This window comes from Tauraco erythrolophus, chromosome 5, assembly GCF_009769465.1.
Source record: "Tauraco erythrolophus isolate bTauEry1 chromosome 5, bTauEry1.pri, whole genome shotgun sequence".
Classification (NCBI taxonomy): Eukaryota; Metazoa; Chordata; class Aves; order Musophagiformes; family Musophagidae; genus Tauraco; species Tauraco erythrolophus.
Genome location: NC_141469.1, coordinates 52673422 through 52693426, shown reverse-complemented (window position 1 = coordinate 52693426; position 20005 = coordinate 52673422). Strand labels below are relative to the sequence as shown.

At 40.6% G+C, this 20005-nt stretch overlaps 2 protein-coding genes across 3 annotated transcripts in view; one reads left to right on the top strand and one right to left on the bottom strand.

Annotated features, from left to right (window-relative positions):
* The window catches only part of PAICS (phosphoribosylaminoimidazole carboxylase and phosphoribosylaminoimidazolesuccinocarboxamide synthase), a 41885-nt gene extending 34788 nt beyond the window's left edge, over window positions 1-7097 (bottom strand). For both annotated transcript variants that reach the window (XM_086612252.1, XM_086612251.1), the window contains exons 1-2: window positions 6526-7097; window positions 1473-1559 (exon numbers count right to left, since the gene is read on the bottom strand). In XM_086612252.1, coding sequence (XP_086468378.1) covers window positions 1473-1559; window positions 6526-6913 — 475 coding nt within the window. In that variant the 5' untranslated portion in view covers window positions 6914-7097. The remainder of the gene's footprint in view (window positions 1-1472; window positions 1560-6525) is intronic.
* PPAT (phosphoribosyl pyrophosphate amidotransferase) overlaps window positions 1-20005 on the top strand; it is a 48446-nt gene that overhangs the window by 24206 nt on the left and 4235 nt on the right. Inside the window, exons 2-7 of the mRNA XM_086612253.1 lie at window positions 10447-10513; window positions 13980-14186; window positions 15561-15673; window positions 15783-15928; window positions 17190-17262; window positions 18703-18854. Of these exons, the coding sequence (XP_086468379.1) occupies window positions 10447-10513; window positions 13980-14186; window positions 15561-15673; window positions 15783-15928; window positions 17190-17262; window positions 18703-18854 (758 nt within the window). The remainder of the gene's footprint in view (window positions 1-10446; window positions 10514-13979; window positions 14187-15560; window positions 15674-15782; window positions 15929-17189; window positions 17263-18702; window positions 18855-20005) is intronic.

The window sequence follows — 20005 nt, the reverse complement described above, 5'->3', positions numbered from 1 at the left end:
CAGTTTGAAACAAAGTTGTTATGGTCACTGAAAATTTTCCTTCTGTCTCAAACGTATTCTAACTCTAATTTGTTTTAAAAAAAAATTGCTAACACAGGATATATGTTATTTTTTTTATCTAAAGGATGTGTTCATGCCATATTTTATTTTTTTCTAAGGTTCTTCAAAACGAGAAATCTGCTGAAATGAAACCAAAATATTAAGCAATATAGATACAAAGGGCTCAACATTTTTCTTTCAGTGGTGTCTGAAGTAGTGCCTGAAATCTGAAGACTAAGAGAGGCACTAGGGAAGACATTTTAGTGTTAATACATACTTGAGAGCCCATGCAATTGAAGTTCTTTTGCTGGCTTCATAGAAATCTTCAGTTTCTCAGAACTGAAGATTTTTTTAGCAGGCCAAACGATTCTTCTTGGCTGTGTGTTGCAAGAGCAGTTAACACAGGCATATTCCTGTGAACTTTGATTCAGATACTTACTAGAAGAAAAGTGTTGTTTATAGATATGTGTATGTAATTCCATGTGAGATTCTTGTCCCTTCTTTAATTTCTGAGAGTTATGATGGGTAAGAGGGGTGTAGTGTGTATGGTAAAAGCTATAGGTTTAACTGAGGCCTTGTTTTCTCCCTGAACATGGCATATTGGAGATTTTGTAGCAAAAGTTGTTGCAACTGGACTGGGATATATTGCTAGGGCATAGAGGGTATGTGAAAAATGGAAAGAATACTTTGAAAATTCAGCACAGTGCTGCTGTTCATCCAAGCAAGGAATCAGCTCATCGGTTGCCTAATTCTGCCTCAAATGTGTTCAGGTTTCTCCATTCCCTTTAGCAGCCCTTGAAGGGGCTTACACTCAGGATTTTCTCCCTCTTTCTGGCTTACTAGATTTATGCCTTGGCTCTGTAATGACTTTCCTGAGCAAAACTTCTATAGTAGGATGGTTTCCAGATGAGTTGTTGTATGTCTGATTGGACTAAAGCATTGCTCACCACCCCTTGCTTGGAGAGGGGATACAGCTGCTTTGAAGACCACTGCAAATCTGGAATGCTCAATGGGACAGATCTGACCTCTGCCTGTCTCTCCTGGCTCAGGCCATTAACTCATGCTGCTTTTAACAGAAATTACATGAGTTGGAGAAAATCCACAAGTTGACGTGGTTATCACACACTACCATTTGGCATACTTTCCACTAGCATTTAACAAAATTAATGTAGTTAATATGATTAAGCTGTAGCATGGGATGTGTTTTGAATGTGAACAGTGGTCGTGCAGGAGTTATCTGATATACAGTGGGCAGCATCTAGCAATGCGTGAGACTGCGTAGTGCTAAAACTGGGAAGAAGATGGTGAAAAAAGTGGCTATTTAAAGCTATGTCGATCAGAAACGGAATGACGGCGTGTTCAAGCTATCAGAAAGTGCTCTGACAGTGATGCTGCTTTTTAGTTTCTGATCTCTCTGTGCCATCATACTATACCTAGTTGAACTGGTCTGACATGTGACATAAAAAGTAGTGGATCTCCTGGAGCATCCTCATCATCTTCTAAAGAAACTGATATTTCACCTGGGAAGGAAAGAGTTTTTAGATGAAAAATAGGTATGGACTAAATAAGCTTATATTAGTTTAAGTGAAAACGTCCATACCCAATGAGAAGATTATTAACTTTGTAATCTCCACACTTAATTTCTATTTAAATTAAGTGTAAAATTCATTTGGCCTGTCCCCATAAGGGGACATGAGTTATAGAAGGTAAATTAAATTATTTTATATCTTGCATATGAAGCCTGTTTGAAATGTATTTTTAAATTCTTGTACAAACTAACTTGATTCTAGTGACTTGCATGCTCTTCCAGCTGTCAGTATTTGGGATGAATAGCACATTAAAAGTATAGTTTGAAAGTAGATAATGAAAGTAAGAGCCATACAAATAAAAGTGGACTTTGCACGTGGATTCAGATATCATAGTCATAGAATGGTTTGGGTTGGAAGCGACCTTAAAGATCACCTAGTTCCAACCCCCCTGCCATGGCCACGGACACCTTCCACTAGACCAGGTTGCTCAACGCCTCATCCAACCTGGCCTTGAACACCTCCAGGGATGGGGCATCCACAACTTCTCTGGACACAAATCCACAAATCCATTTAGATAACAAAACAAAAAAATCTAAGAAGAATCTTTAGAGAAGAGTATGAAGAAAACAACAACGATCTGTGAAGAGTTCTGAAAATCTGTGGAATTCACTAATGGCACAGGGAGAGCGGGAAAATACTGTGACTAGAGAACAGTTGTATTTGTAGCCGACAGGATTCAGTCTAGCTTTTTACAGTATAGCGTTCCTACATTTGTTCAAAAAGCATTATTGCAGCAATCGCTATGTCAGTTTGGAAAGCAGCATACGTAAGTCAGGTTCTGAATCAGCTTAATTTTCCCAGAGGACAGACTTTTAAGTCATTCTGTGGTAATACGCTGTATTCAGCGTACCGCGTTGTCGGGAGGTTTGAAATGTTGATCCACTGTACGGGGAGTGAGCTACTGCCCGCTCCAGCCGGGCAGGTCACGCAGATCAAAGCCACCCGTTCAAAGGTGCCGCGGGAGTTCGTCACAAGGAACAGTAACGAGGTGCGGTTACCATGCAAGCTGGTATCCCTGACGTAGGTGAAACTCAAAACTGCGTTTGGATTAATTTGAAAACATAATCCTAAATGCTCCAGACTTTCAGCAAGGCTCGGAATTACTCATAGATGCAGTGGCCTGATCTCTGACTGCTCCCAGCTGCCCACCTTGCTTCCCTGGCAGGAGCTGCTACCCCTGCGGCCGGGCTGACGGAGGGAAAGGTGTGCTCATGCCTCCACCTCCAGCACCAGGACTGGCCTTTTATCTGCCTAGGAGCTGCAAAGCAAACTACGGAGAAGGGAGATAAATTCTCTCTTGGAAGGCCACTGAGTGTGCCATGGGTACTAGGATGAGCAAATTTTATTACATTGTAATATTAAAAAACTTATTTAAGTAAATAAGAACAGTTAACACAAAGAGAGTATTAAGAGTATTTGATGGGGAAAAAAGCATCTGCTGAGCAAAAAAGTTACATAAAATACTTGTCAGTGACATGTTTAATGTTAAAGTCCAGGTGTGGAAAACTACTTAGGAGTGGCATTTTCAAGTCAGCATTTCTGAAGGATCTGTTTGCATTGCTAGTAGCTGTCTGAGTTTTATACATAAGATAATATTCTCACTGCCGATGCATTTCTGCTCTGACTTCATAATTTTTCTGCATTTGCTATGGTAAAGTGAAGGGCAAGGAAAGTGGCCAGTGTGTTAATATTTAGAAATATAAAAGAGCGTAAGTAACTGAACATGAATTACTGGGTGAGCTTTACTTTTGTAAATCAAGTACTCAATTTATTAATACCTGATTTAACTTGAAACAATCAAACTAGATAACAGAATGGGAAGGTCATTCATTAAAACTCTAATGAATGTTACCATTTTTCATAGTGTACCATCAATTTCTACATGGATTTTCTTGGTTGTTGATTACTAGGATAACACACAAACTAAATTTTAAGAGAAGTGAACATGTTGAGTTATATCTTTTTTAATGGTTATTTAAGCTATGTCTCTGTGTTTGCCTCTGAAAACTTGTACTTTGGGAGGACAACATGAACACCTCTGGCTCTCACTGCTCTATGTGCTTATGCAAAATGTGTCATCTTTCCATGAACGAGCTGGGAATTGGTGTGTGTGTTGCTACCGAGTTTGCCCGGAGACACCTCTCTCTTAGATTTGATTGTGATTTTCAGGATTGTAATTTCTTCAATTACACTTTCAAAAGAAAACTGATTGTACAAGAAATGAAAAAAACCTCTGGGAAACACTATATAAACACTATATAAATACCATCCAGTCTCATAAAAGCAGTCTCTTTTTTTATTCCTTTCCCTTCCTCCCCCTACCCAGCAGTCTCCCAGTTGTTGAGATAATCAATCAAATCAAACACAAAGACATTCTTTGTAGCTTTACATTAAGGATGGGTATGAATATTTAGACTGAGGCTAAGCAGAATGGTAAAAATAAATAATTTGTTTGGGAGCATGCCCTGTCCCTTGTGATGCTTTTTAAACAAATTAGTATAGCTACTAGATTCTTAAAATAAAGACAGGCACACCTGGTGGACAGTATTATTCGGCACAGGTTTTAGTTTGCTGACAGCATTTTGTTGTTGCTACCCAAGTCACAAGCCTAGACATCCTTGGTTCCCCCGGCTCTGTCAAAACAAGGCTTCTCGGCCTTCTGAAAGAGAGGAGGGACCACTTTCCCCTCCTCTCCTGTGACACCCTGTGGTTGAAAGGCAGGAGCCCAGGAGGGAACCTGCAGGGAGGCAAGTGTACTTTGGTCAGTTTGCCTTACGGAGGATGGATAACCACATTAAAGCAGTCCCCTTCCTCCCGCGGGCAGCAGGAGACCAGCCAGGTTCACTGCTGGCAGGGCAGGAGCAGGGGCAGGGGGCTGCCTTCACCTGCGCAGGGAATCACGTTTCCTTCTGTGGGAGCAACACCCTCAGATCTGCCCCCACAAAAAAAACAACTTGTGAGCATCAGCTGCAGAGCCACAGATGGCATTTTAGCCTTCAAAGTGCCCTTCAAAGTACCGAGCTGGGCAGAAATTGCAACTCTGACTATGGTGGGATCTAGTACTGCATTACTTGCTTGACGTGTATTCTGAAATGAAGGAAGTTGATGTTCTCACAGCTGTTCCCTCTGCCCCGTGTTACGGATATATGCATTCTGCGTAGCTGCAGGACACGTTTATATCTTCGTGTGGTTTCTTTGTGGCTGAATTATGGTTGTTGTGGGAATCTTTGCATTTAAATTCTTACCATTAGTGTTGCATTATTACAGTTAGTTGCATTTAATTTTTGTTTATTTATAAAACTTGTTGTTGTTGTAAGGGAGTAACAGACATGCTTGTGCATTTAAGAGATGTATTTAATTACATCACCTTTAAAAACAGATTGTCCCAATGCTTCAAAATGAGGTGTGTCTCACCCAGGGCTAATTTTTAAAAAATATTTTCTAGTTTGATATTCTCAACTGAAATTAACTTTTTCGAATTTAAACTTGCCAGAGGTCTAAGGCAGATGAGAATTAGAATTAGTAATTGGTGCAAACTACATCAAAACACAGAGGGTAATCTAAGGGCAGATCCTCAGATGAAGGACAGTATCTTAGTTTCACGTCATCCTCAGACGCTTAACAGCTTCTATTAGCCAAAGATTTGGCCTTGGTTCTGCAAGTTTAAAAATAAAAATGGATTGCAATACACAGTGCAGAAAGCACATGTTAAAATACTATAAAATTGCTGTTTTATTTTAAAGCAACTTGGACGGGTTAGTGGCTTTCTGCTAGGGATGACAAATTAAGGTCAAGCTTTTCGTAAAGGTAAACAATGACAAGAAAAATGGCAATTTCTTTTCCTCAGACTTGTAAAACAGCATTGTAGAGGGAGACGTGGAAGGTTACAAGGGCAAACTAGATGTCCAGCTCCTTTCTGTGCATTTGGCAATCTCCCCTGATACAAAGGTAGTGTTTTTCAGTTTCTTACAAAAGATTCACAACCCTAATTAAGGTAAATTGCCACATACTGTGGGAACAAACGGCTAAGCTTTGTGTTTCTCTTTTTAGCCATCTTATTTTGATACTTCTAACCATTATTGGAGCTTATGCTTCAGTGACATTTAGGATGTGGCAAGGAGATTTGAGTGATGACAAATAGCAGATTGACCCTAATGAAACGTTAAGCACAGCTTAAATGCATATGTAGAGAGAGCTGAGTAAAACAAGAGATGCAAATAATTTGTTAAAAACCCCTTCCGATTAAAAGCAGTTGTATTCATTTGTTTTGCCTCAAAATAGTCTGATAAACATGGTTTTTACTTTCCTCACTACAATTTCCAATGAGAAGTTATTAAACATCCCTGTTTCTCAAATATTTAAATTAGATTGCTTACAAAATAATTGGATTTACCATTAGTCAAATTAGTCTTATTCAAATAAGAATAAAAAACAGTAAATTACACTTGTACCACAAATAACGATTTTTAAAAAATCATGACAGTTTCAACCTTTACTTTTACCTTTAAGTTTACATCTGAGTTGGAGTTCTACCTAAACCTGCTTCCAAAGTCCTGCAAACGAAGGTCAAAGGGAAGGAAAACAGCTTTTCTCAATTTAACGTTTCAACCCAGCGCAGGAGCCTTGACACCTGGCGAGAGCACTCACCGCGGCTGCAGCACAAGCAGTTAGCATAATTTTGCTCGAATTACGCTGTATTTACAGACTTCGACACTGGTGGGTGCTAACATTTTATTCCCCTGCGCCAGAAGTGCATCGAGTCACTTCTAGCAGTGCTGTCGGGGCTGCGCAACCTCCAATTCGGCTCGAGCAAACTCAGGCTTCAGTTTCGTTCCCTTTGGTTTTTAAGCAAAGAGAGAAAAAAAAATAGAAGCAAAAACAGTTGTTTTTTTTTTACCTTGCGTGCTCTCTGTGGTGGGGCTCGTGTTCGGCTGCGTCCCGGTCGCAGAACACCTGCCGTTTTCTTCTGCCGCTAATTGTGTGACAGGTTCGTATCGCAATATGGCATCCAGATCATGGAAAAACTTCATGGTTTTAGTGACATCCCCAGAGTTGTGGGCATATTTAACCGTTCTGTATTCATACTTGAGATTTTTATACTTTGCACGGCACTGTTTCCAGTCCCTGCAAACTCCTAACTCCTGCAACCTTTTAGCAATGTAGATAAATATTCCTTTATTCCTCAGGGTGCCGTGGAGTTGATTTCTGATATTTTTTTCTGACCAGATGCCTAACAAGGCTTTAACCTCCTCCTCAGTCCAATGCTTCCCTGCTCCACTCTCCATGTTGAAAGTGACCTGGAAATGATTCACTATTTCTAGCCAAGATTTTGTTTCCTAGGAAACCAGACGGCTGGTTGTCAGTAAGCTCCGCCGAGATGAAAGGATCTAGTTTTACTGGCTCAAGCTGCCTGAGGGGAGTAACTTGAGAAACTGCCAAATAAGCAGGCTCGGCATTAGGGGCAGGCGAATAAAGCAGCTCGGGCGGGAGCGGTGCCGGGCGGGGGGGCGGCGGGGAGGCCGAGGGGAGGCCGAGGGGAGGCCGAGCGGCCTTTGGCCGGGGTGGGGCTGCTTTAACCCTTCTGGTGATAAAAGGGCTTCAGAACGAGCGCTGTGGTGCAAGGAGAAAAAAGGAGGGGGGGGGGGAGAAAGAAAAAAAAAAAGAAAGAAAGAAAGAAAAAAAAAGAGTCGCACGATCTCGTTCCTTTAAAAAAGAACCACAACAGAAAAAAATCCGCCACCCCCCCGCGAAGCGCGCTCTGGGCTGCCCGGCGGTGGGTGGGCGCTGCGGCAGCGCGGTGCGGAGCCCTGGGGCTGGGGCTGGGGCTGGGGCTGGGGCTGGGGCTGGGGCTGGGGCTGGGGCTGGGGCTGGGGCTGGGGCTGGGGCTGGGGCTGGGGCTGGGGCTGGGGCTGGGGCTGGGGCTGGGGCTGGGGCTGCCGAGGGCGCGGGAGTCGGCGTGGCGCCAACGCGGCCTTGGTCATCCGGCTTCAGGTTGACTTCTGTGTAGTGTTTGGTTTTGAATCGATGGTCGTATATACACGTTCTTCACTCTAGTACTCATAGAATCATAGGATCATAGAACAGTTTGGGTTGGAAGGGACCTCAAAGATCATCTAGTTCCAGCCCCCCTGCCATGGGCAGAGACACCCTCCACTACACCAGGTTGCCCAAAGCCTCATCCAGCCTGGCCTTGAACACTTTCAGGGATGGGGCATCTACAACTCCTCTGGGCAACCGGTGCCAGTGCCTCACCACCCTCACTGTAAAAAATTTCTTCCTTATTTCTTCCTATATTCATGGGTTATTAATGATGTTTTAATAAAAAACTAGCCTACTGAAAAATCTTGCTAAATTGGTAAAACTGAGTAAGCTTTGTGGCAATGAAATTGAGCTTCCTTTGCTTTCCCCAGTGCTACATGAAAGATGTAACGCAGTGAGTGGACGAGGGCCTTTCCTTCGGGATGTTTGCTTCCCTCGTTGACGTTTAAAGGGACAGCGTCAGTGTTTAAACGGAAATTGCCCGTAATGTTAACATTGGAATTAAAAGTCACTGAATGCAGTACATCAACCCTTAAGTTTTGTTACCAGTCTTTGGTTTATAGATGAGACATCATCCTGAGTTAGAATAAATGGATTTAAGGATGTCCTCATCTCTGGTTTTTCTCTTGAAGATCTGTGTGAATAACAGGGTAAATTTGTTCAGATATGTGTAAAGTTTGTTTTGCTTTGGTTTCTGTAAGCAAGTGCTCTTTCAAGATTTCCTTTACATACCACTGAGGCTAGTGACCAAGAAAGGGATTTTAGGAACTGGAGGAAATTTGTAATGAGCATGGTCAGTTGTAGATTAGCATCTATTCTGTAGGTTTTTTGTGCCCGATTTTATTGTTGCGTATTGTGATAAATGATTTAGCTCCAAACAAGATTTCAATTAAAGTTTGCAATTTATTAAATGAATAGAGGCAAGCAAACAGCGCTGGGTGCGCCGGGAGTCTGCTCCACCGAGACGCACACCGTACAGTTCCTGTTTCTGGTTTATATTTCTTTTACTCATACATATTAATTATTTCCGAGAAAAGGCGGTCTTATTACAATGAGTTCGGAGAAGTCATTTGCATAGTCTCCACCCCTAACCCCCCCCAGTTGCACGGGCGGAGTGTCTCCCGGTGGTCGTGCATAGGGGTCTCAGGGATGAAGTCTGTATGTCTTCCTCGTGATGACCTTTTCACCTCCCCGAAAACCAGTGAAGTCATCATGACTGTTCTCTGTGGAGTCATCAGGACGGTCCTTGTTCTTTATCTTGGCTCCTGCTTATCTTACATAAGGGTTGTGCAACTTACAGATATATGGCTTGAGCTGAGCTGACTTAAAAGTGGTTAAGCAAGATTAAGCGTGTACAGGCTTCTCTTGTCTAACACTTTGCAATTAGCAACAAAACAGGCTGGTATACTAAAACGTTAGGTGGCTTTTGCAAGAAACGAGAACTATATATGTACCATCCTGCTTCCTCTAGGGCTGCGGTTATACAAGAACAAACAGAATGGTTAAAGGTTACATGTACAGAGAAGGTCATATTTCACTATGCACCCTAGCTTTGTTTTATACTGACACGAATCAGGTGAACACATTTCACAGTATGTTAAATAATTTCCAGTGACTTCAACTGAGTTAAACTAATCTAATGCACAAATATCATCTTTTGTCTAGTATTCCAAAAATAGTCTAAGTGTTTCCTTTTTTAAGAAAACCATCTTTGCTTTTCAGTCATTATTATATATGAAAGTGGATGGGAGCTCACCAATCCACCAAAGTCCTTAAGAGTGTTACAAGAATGGTGGGTATATGGCAGCAGTTTTGTTAGAGGTAGCGCTCAGCCGTGTTCCAGGAAGCCTTTTAAAGGCAGATTGAGCAGTCTGCACTGTTGCCCACAAAAAATCCAGACTGCAAAACATATCTTTTCAGTGGCTGAGCACTGAATCATACACCTTGGGCAGCTGTGCAGTATTCTGCCTGACCCTGGCAGGGCAGTGCCAGGGAAGCTGGGCGTGGGCCCGAGGGACCAAGCGAGGAGACAGACAGGGCTGGGGAGGACCTGGAGAGCAGGTGAGGGACAGCTCTGTCGTCTGAGCTGATACAACAAAGCACAACTGCCAGCCTGAGGTTGATGTGCTGTAAGAGAATTATTTCCATTTGCAGCGATGCTGTACACCAGACTTGTTTTGCCTGAGTTCAGAAGCTGTGATGCCTGATTATTAGGTTTATGCACTCAAACGCTTTTATTGGAGGGTCCATATAGCTTTTAGAGGTGTAAATGCTAGCTTGTCCACTTAAATGCAAGAATGCAAAAGCTTCTACATAGGTGATATGTGGAAGAGGCAATGCATTCCCCTAAGTAAAACCATCAGTTTCTTAATACCCTTCCTGGCAACCCAAAGCAGAAATGGAGTAGCACTATAGAGCGTACTACTACAGCCTAGACTACTATTGCTGCAAAGTGGCTTTTCAGATTAGGCATCTGCTGTTGTTGTATGCCCACACAGAAACAGGACTGCAGTAAGAGCCTGAGCCAGTGCTTATTAGTGGAAAGATTCCCACTGAATTCAGTGGGCTTAGGCACAAACCTTATGTGACTGTTTTGAAATAAAGCATAACATGGGCAAGAAACCAGTTGTAATTACAAGCCTGCAAAATGAAACAAGTAAGCCTACGTTAAAATCTCATGTTGTAAAGAATAGATGAAAAAACATCAGTCCATTGTTGGTTAAAGCATTTCATATTCTAAGCATTTCTGCGCTTTATGTTAATTATATTTTGTCCGTAGGGGCCAGGAGAGTGCTGGAATTGTGACCAGTGATGGAGAGTCATCCCAGGCATTCAAGGTGCACAAGGTAAAATGTAAATGGATGTTTTGTAGATGCCTAACTGAGATGCATGAAAGTTTGTTTCAGCTAGGAAACAGAATAATTAGAGGGAAAGTAACATGTTTTGATGGACTGTTTTGGTTTTGTTAGTGACAGTATCTAATTCTGTTATTTGTGCAATTTCAGTCTTAAGTGCATGCTTAAAACAAATATGCCAATGTTGTCCTGATGAGTGTATCCATGCACACAGTGGCAGGCACACAGAAGTATCCAGATCAGGCTACTGATGTCGCAAAAACTACTTACCAAAGTCACCCTGCACCTAAGGCGTTAACTGTGGAGATTTGGAAGAGCACCCATGCAACTTGAGATCAAGAGAAAAGAAACACAATGACAGGCAAATGGATGACTCATTCTTGTGTTAGTGAAACTCAAGGAAGTGTCAACTACTTTACCCATAGGTAAAAATAAATTGAATAAATAAATAAAAATAAATAGAAGATCGAATGGAGGCCTGAGAAGGTCATACAGTCTTTTTCCAGCTGAAAGAATCCCAGGGGATGTTAAAAGACATAAAATGGCCGTAGCCTCAAAAGTATTATGCCAAGAGAACACGTGCATGCTCTGGGAATATTTCAGCTCATTCTATATTGAATAGTGAATAGGAAAAAAGTAATCATCAGCCTATTCCATCCTGGAAGAGGAGAAGATTTGAAATAAAACTACATCAGCAAAATAACCATGGGGCAATTTTTCATGTGAGTGTGTTCTCTGACCGCAATCAGAAAGCAGTTTGTCTTCGTGTTCAGAGGTCTCTGAGGAAGATTAATTAAGCTGTTCAAATGAATCCAAGAGTAAGAACAGTATTGCTGCAGCAGCATGTGTATCAATGCATGACTGCTTAATGCCTCATGCAAAATCTTGTCTCATCAAGCATAATGTTTGTTGCCTTTTCAGGCATTTCCCCCTTCCTGTCTGTTACTTACAGCCTGATTCGCACACGCACGTACGCATGCTTTTAAATGCAGCTTTTCTCAACTTCAGCACCCTGTTATCTGTTCTTCATTCCTGCTCCTGCTTGGGTTTAAGCTTTCCTTAAGGTTTACAGGAATTCCAGCTTCCTTTAAAGTGAGCTGCTCTGTAAATCCCATAGTAAAAAGTGCTTCTCAGAATGATCTTCCAGCAGGTGATATAATTTGTAGTGTTTCCATGTTACTGAGCTGCAATAGCTGTCATGCTAAGAATTTATTTGACTATCTCATCATATCAGCTTTGATATTTTAAGAGTTGCAGAGCATGTGATGGTTTCTTTTATCCTTGAAATATGTTTCTCAGCTACAGCACTTTTAAAAACTGTAATAGCCACAGTGTAATAAAGAGCCTGTGGAGTACAATTTATATGACTGGTTTAATCCTGGAAGTGGTGCTAATGTAACAAACATCTGGGTCTGTTACACTGGTGAAAGTATATTTAGGACTCTGACTTGTAATCTAGTCCATAAAAATGTCAGCAGTTAAGATGCTACTGTACCTGTTTGTCCTCCAAACCCCGCTTGGCTCTTCTTCATAGCAGAGACAACAGAATGGAAAAGGTGCCTGCTTCTCACTGCATCGATTTACTCACCTTTGTCAACCCTTTAAGGCAATACATATATTAGAGCGTGAACTGAAACACCTAAGGCATGGGTATGTCTTCCCTTCTGATTGTTGCCAGCCTTTGACCACAGATAATAGCCCTTGACAAAGGCTGTTAATCCTTTGTTTTAAAATGTCCCAGAAAGACTCCTCCAAAATTGTCTTTCGGAGCCTTTCAGCTAAATTTGTATAACAAAACATTGTTGTCTTAGCTGTATTAGCTCAGGATATGGAAAAACTTAAATCTCTTGTATAGACATAGCCATGCCAGTAGGAGAAAGACGGTCTGATTGTTTCACACTTGGATATGCAGAAGAATATATTCATGTAGCTATTTATCAGACCACTATCATGTTCTGGCAGGTATAAGGCCTTGTATAATACAGACATAAGATTGTCTTCATTGGTAATTTTTTATGCTGGTGTAATTCACATTCACCATCCCACACCAGTGCAATCTAAATCAGAGGAATATTTCAAACTGCAATTAAATTATTATGTACTTCTGCAACCAAATCTGGTTTAAAACAACATTGCTTGTTTAAGCTATTGCAATGCTTAACTTGGCCACATCCATTAACACTGGACCTGTGAACTGTCAGATCTGCCAGGATAAAGTTGACCTAATTAAAATAAGACTGCATGGTTGCATTTGTGCACATCTATGAGCACACAACACAGACTTTAGACCACCTGTATGTCATCTGTGAGACAACAGATGGTAATTGATTTGGCATAAGTTTGCAAAACCATTAAAGCAAGCCTATACCAGTTTGACCGTCTGAGGCAGTAACTTTTTAATGTGATAGTAAGTATCCTAAAACCACATGTGCAACCACAGCCTCTTGGTACTCTGACTCTGTAGCAGTCACACCAGAAAATACCCTAAAGCAGAGCTTTCTTGAAGCTTTTTTTGATTGAGCTCTGAAAACAGTTCAACCAGCTTCCTTCCTTCCTGTCCTATCCGCTTTCTTCTTGTTGTACTTACAGCATAGGTTATGAACCATTCACAGCTTCAGACCTCTCCCGTGTATCTTTGAAGGTCCTACAGGAGTGTTACCATGTGGGTTATCATGTGTCTCAGTTACCATGTGTGATAGGGGAACAGGCATAGAAGGATGTAAATATTTTCCACAGGCAGCAGAAGAAACAGGAATTTGTAGGACGGCCTGGAATCCAGTCTTAGTAACTTCTACTCTCAGTGCAGTTTTTTCAGGCTATTCTTGCTGCTAAATTGTCTCCACATAGTGCTTGTTGCCAAAAGAGGCTCCTGACAGCTGACTAAAAAGTTTCAATGGATTTCTGCTTTAGATAGAAGGCAACCTGGCAATATGAAAAGTTTCTTTAAGTAAACAAAAAACCTCTTAGAAAAAGCTTAGCTTCTGACCTTGGCAGGAATGCCAGTGGAATCTCATAAACGTTATCATGGACCCTGTATGAAAACAAATCCGATACACTGTTAACTTGTAAAAGGTATTCTCTAAATAGAATTCCCTTCTCCCAACTTTTTTCTTCTTTGCCTGTCTTCTGACAGTCTTTTTTTCTGGTGTTTTTAAACAACACAACAGTTTGATAGTGTTTTTCAGAAGATACATTTTTGTCAGGGAATAGATTGTTCCATGAAAATCCTCAGCACCAAAATGTCTGTTGCTTTATTTAAAAACAGGAGTAATGGGATCTGATATGTCCCTGTGACACCTACTCAGTTTCTTTCTTTCCCATGTCCTTCAGGTTATTTGCTTCTCTCTTAAGAGTTGCTTGCATTAATGCTATACCAAAAACAAAGACAAGGAGAAATGAAGAAGTTGCCAGGAAAACAAAACCAAACAGAACTTTTTTTTTTCTTTTTCTCCCAAAGGGAATGGGTCTTATAAATCACGTCTTCAACGCAGACAGCCTCAAGAAGCTGTACATTTCAAACCTCGGTATTGGGCACACGAGGTACTCCACCTCGGGAATTTCTGAGCTGCAGAACTGCCAGCCTTTTGTCGTAGAGACTCTTCATGGGAAGATTGCTGTGGCGCACAATGGGGAGCTAACAAACGCTGGACGACTCAGGAGGAAGGTTAGTATCTCCTTTGTCAGCCTCTGACATTGTTTCCTTCTGAGTATGAGGCAGCAATGAGCAATAAGTTTGCTATGACTTTTCCTTAATACCAGACTACTTGAGAGAGTGAAAGAGCATCATAATCAACATAGATCATTTGGGGGGGAAAAAAAATCCTGGGGAGGGGAGGCATTTGTAACTGTCATAGGGGATAATTCACCAGTCCTCCAGTCTGATGGTCACACTCTTACTGATCGAGTGAGAAAACTAACTCAGCCATAACAAAAGGTAGGTTGGCTTGAAGCTCTGTTCCTTGGCGGTGACTGATAGAAGGAGCAAATCATACGCTTAGAGTTTGGGAGAGGCATAATAAGGTGAGGTAATCATAATATGAAATGTCTGGTTTGGAATATTGTCTTTATTTCTATTTCTGGCTTGCAAAATTAATCATGAGCACTGTCAGGACATAAACCAACAAATGCCAAATTTTATAGTGCGTTTGGCTAGAAGGGTATGTGTTAAAGAACCAGATTAAAATTTAGCAGATGTTTCACTCTGAAATCTCTTCTATGATGCGTTCCATCCAAAAGCAAGAGAACATTCTCTTGCAATGGAGCAAGGCAATGCCCGAAGGAACCTAGCCTATCTTTAATCAGAGCCACAAGGGTATGAAGGGATGGGAGAAGAAAACAGTGTTGAGTAACTGTAGATGGAGAGTGCGAAATCAATTACATGCGATGTAAAATGATTTTTAAAGATAAAAATTAGGAACTGTAATGCATACAGCATCGAATAGGTTGTAATAGTTGTCTAGATACACTGCAGATTCTCTTCTGCCTTAGAAGCATAAATATGCCAAGACAGAACAATTTGACTGACCAGCTCTAGCAAACTTTAAATTGTGAGATTTCAGCTTTTTAATCCCATTCTTCTTCCCTTCATATCTCATTTTTTGTTGTTGTTTTGTGCCTGAACCACTATTCTGCCTTGATACCTCTTTCTGTATCTGCTATAGGCAATTTCATGTTTTCCCTTGTATATTTTACCTCTCTTCCCAGAACAAGCAGAAGCACAAAGGTGATTAACTGGCCCAAACATGAATTTGTGCCCTGAATGTTGGTGGTATTAATTTTGGTTGCATGTGAAGCAAAGGAATGAGATACAAAGGGACAAATGTAGTACCAGGCATAGATGATTGTTCCAGATCTTTTTACATGTTTGGTTTGTTGGAAGAAATTTTCTGTTATTATGATACGACCACCTAAAGCACTGATGTGTTATGTTTTAAAACATCTGTTCATTGAACAAAGATGTTGTTAAATTAAAATCTAAGCAGTGTTATGTGGGATTTCTTTTTAATGCTGGTAACACTTTTGTTTTGTTTCTTAAAAGCTTATGCGGCATGGTGTGGGGCTGTCGACCAGTTCTGACAGTGAACTGATCACCCAGCTGTTGGCTTTCACACCTCCTCTAGAAAACGACGATACAGCCGACTGGGTAGCAAGGTGAGGACAGTGGGTTTCAGAGTCAAGACCAGCAATCTAATGTTAGCTTGATGTGCAGATGTAAATGCACACACCTGTTTGCGTGACACACGATTATGTCTCATTTCAGAATAAAAAATTTAATGAATGAAACTCCAACTTCATATTCATTGCTAATTATGCATAAAGACATAATATATGCGGTACGTGATCCGTATGGGAATCGCCCACTCTGCATTGGTCGCCTTATTCCAGTAGGAGACATGAATGGAAAAGGTAAACCATACATATATATTCATATACATATACATATGTATGTATATATACAGTTTGTGCCTGAAGCCACTGATGTCATTACAGCTACGCTTACTGAGGTGTAAGTAGGAATATGTGATGCAAAAGTCAGTTTTGAAAATTCAAACCAAAAGTGTTGAGAAGGAAAAAATAACTTGTAGAAAGTCTGCAAACTGTTCCCAGCAAAAGGGAATCCTAGTCACCTGATGACAGTGACAGAATTAGGCAGCCCAACTGTAGCAGAATATTTGTGAAAATTTAGTTAACCTTTCTTCACCTAAACATGAAAGCAGGGAGGAACAGAAGCATAGAATGGTTGAAGTTGGAAGGGGCATCCGGAGGTCATCTGGTCCAAATTCCCTGCTCAGACAGGGCTACCTACAGCCAATTGCCCAGGACTATATCCAGTCCAGAAACAAGTCTGGTTTCTTCCTTTCTCTTGTAGTAAAGTGGCTGAAAAGTTCTGGATTACCGACAATGTATTTCTAAATTCCAAGCACTCTCAGTAACATGCAGGATGGTAATGGAACACTATAAAATCAATTTATGGGAAAAAGTTCTTGGTGTTCCTGCTTAGCCTGCAAATTGACATTTTCCCTGAAGTGAGATTAAAATCTGTTCATTTGTATAAAAATAAAGTAATTCAAAGGCAGAGTAGTAAATGCTTCCATATCTTCATAAAACTTGGTAATTATAACCTCAAGAAAATGTATCAAGATTTTGATAAATAAGACATCTATTGGACATTCCCACCCTATGTTACACAATTTGATCTTTCCTGTGCCTGTCTCTGAAAACGCTCCTTATTGGAGTTCAATCCAGTATCCATTGTTATCAAAAGATCTATCTATTGACACATTTAGCATGGGGAAAAGTAAGGAATTTATTGTCTGAACAAAAGTAATTATGTGTGTCTAAAGTCACTGAACTGGAATTGGAAAAGTTTGAAATAGTGCAGAGATAACAAAAGTAGTTATCTGAATTGCCTCTCTTCATGAACTGTGAATATGATGCTGTTACTTCCAGTTCTCCATTCAACAGGTTTATGACGTTGATGTTTGGGTTTTTTTAAATAATATTACAGAAACTTTGGAATGCCAAACCTTCTAGTTAGAAATCACAACAGTCTTTAATTGTGCACTTGGCAACCTAAACCATAGCAAGACAGATAGTGCAGTAGAAATGCAATGCGTGTGGTAATAATGGTAACAAGAATTGTGGACTCTGAAATCTTTCATTTCAGGAAAAGATAACAGTGAAACAGAAGGATGGGTAGTCTCCTCTGAATCCTGCAGCTTTTTGTCTATTGGTGCAGAGTAAGTGCCCTGATTCTCACTTTATCTGAAAGCTCTCCTCAGGCAGCGATTAAACCTCAGATTGCCAAATATCACCATCTGTAACAATGTGAAAGACATCAAGGTTTAGTTTGTTAGACTGTTTGGAGGGAGGATTTTTGCCAGTTCTGGTTTTGCCGGTTTATTTTCTTGGACAGATTAATTAAGAGTTCAGAAAGTAACAGTAAAGACGACTTTACTGCTGCAAAGTACATCCCTCTTATTTTTTGCATTAACCCTGGTTATCCATATAACTTTTTAATTTTAGCCTAGTTTGCAGCTGAATTGTTGTATTACAAAATAATACTTCAACTACAGAAAAGGTTGCATTGGTGGCTCACAGGATGGACCACCCTGAGCTGTAGCATATGCTGTCTGACGAGCCTTGTGATGGGCACCTGCAGCTATTTCAGTGTGTGCAAACCCGTATCAGAGCCAAAACGTGAGAGGACATTCACATTACCTCTCTAGCTAAGATACTCTGAAAAGAAAGGTGCGATACTTTCTCTGGACAAAAAGAGAAGGGTAAGAGGATCTTCAGGAGAACTCAAAGAGATCTTTGGAAGTCTGGAATGGAAGGCAATTATGAAATAGAACATAATTAAAGTAAGAAAGATTATGAGAAAGAGTATTTAATTTCCTAATCAGGCATTATAAAAATGTGCATTTGGGGACTAGACTAATAAATAAAGTTGGATCCTCTTCAAATAAAAAGCTGTGAAATACCATGTTAAGAACTCACTATTGAATAAAAAGAAATGTAAAGCAAAACCAGGAAGCACTGTGACTATACGTTAGTAGTCTTACTCTATTCTGCGGTGTTTTATTGTAGGTGTATTGTTATGTGTTCTTTCACTGTAACTTCTACCCTGTCTCTGTAGGAACTATTAACTGTGGGTAACAGGGGCTTTCCTGAGACAATTTATTCTACATATGGATAAGAATAACCTTTTTCTGAAACTTCTTCGAAGTCTCTGTTAAGAGAAGCTTACCATGTAGGACCATCAGCTGAAGCCTGTGGAGTGTTTTAAAAACCAATCTTGTCTAAAGTTCTGCTGTGGCCATGCTGCTGCCTGCTAGTGCTAGTATATGACCAGCAAATATGCATAAATTTACTCACCTCTGATTTATATCTCCAGAATATTTCAGTATTTGGGATAGGTTTAGATTGAAATTGTTAGAATAGCCACCTGAGGACTCACTAAAGAATCTAGAAAAATATTTAATAAGATTAAACATTGTAACATAATAAACCTAATACTATTCAATGTTTCTTCAGATAAGAGACCTGGAATGTACATTTCCAGTCAGCTTTATGTCATTCAGGGGTAGCTACCTGTCACTACTAGACAGATATTTCTCTGAATATTTGCTTGTGGGGCAGGATTTTTTTGAAAAAATGCTGTGTGTTTCTCTATCAAGGTACTATCGTGAGGTCCTTCCTGGAGAGATTGTGAAAATATCCAGGTATGATGTCCAGACACTGGACGTTGTACCAAGACCTGAAGGAGATCCGTCAGCGTTCTGCATCTTTGAATATGTTTATTTTGCAAGACCAGACAGTATTTTTGAAGGTAAGAAGATGTAAGCTCCTCCCTAAAGTGGGAGATGTTATCCTGGAGAACAATGACTCTGGAAAGGATCTGGGATCATAGTAGGGAACCACTGAATATGAGCTTGCAGAGCAGGGCTGGGACAGAATGGGTTGGCACAGTTCTTGGAGATGAAACTCATCAGGAGGAGCATGTAACATCACCTTCTTGTTCCTGGCTGCGCATATGGCCTCAGTCAGGCCTGCCTGCGTAGTCCTATGGAAGGGATGAAAAGAGCCACAAACATGATTAAGGTAGAGGAAAATATCCCTCAAAAGTAAGAGACTTAAGAAAGGAACTTTACTGGTTCTTGGAAAACCTTTCAAGAATTAGACTTATGAAATAGGATCTGCAAAACAACTTTATTTTGACATTTTCTTTGCAAGAAAGGGTGATGCTTCAGGAAGATGCTTTTACTATAACTTGTAACGTTATGCATTAACTAAGTACATAGAGTTGTCAGTCTAATGCTTTTATTATTATTTCAGTAGAAACCTTCGAAAATTGTCTCGGTGACAAGATATTAGCCAGGACTCTCATACCTAACAAACAAGCTCTTCTTTGCTTTCTACAGACATACATGCCTTCTGTTGATCCCATACAGTTCCCCACCCTTACGCAGTTTCACTTCATATCTCTTTTCTTCATGATCCTCTTACCCTTAAGTATCCTCACTTCCTATATTCCTTAGTACTGCTACTGTACCCTTTGCTGTGCCTCATCTCATTGCAATACCTCCAGTTCCCTCCCATGCTGCAAATATTTTTAGGACCTCGAAAGCTTCTGAGGCCTCTTACCCCTTACTAAATTTGGGGTGAATTTTGCCAACTGATTGAAAGTTAAAAAGCAAGCAGAGGCAGACAGCAGGATTGCACAAACTTTGTCTGCAGGAGAAACCACCCTAAAAATAGAATATGCACGTTATGAACAGGGAGGCATAATTTCTCCTTCTTCCCTCCTGTAAATGGATTTTTTAACATCCACAGGACCTTTAGTTACCCGATTAGGGCAAACTGGATTTTAATTCTCTGTGTAGTGGTATGAATGTGAATGTCAGTATATGACATTATGGAAGGAAACAAAAATGACCTTGTGCAAGTGGCTGCATATTGCTTCTGTAGCTTTTCTCACTG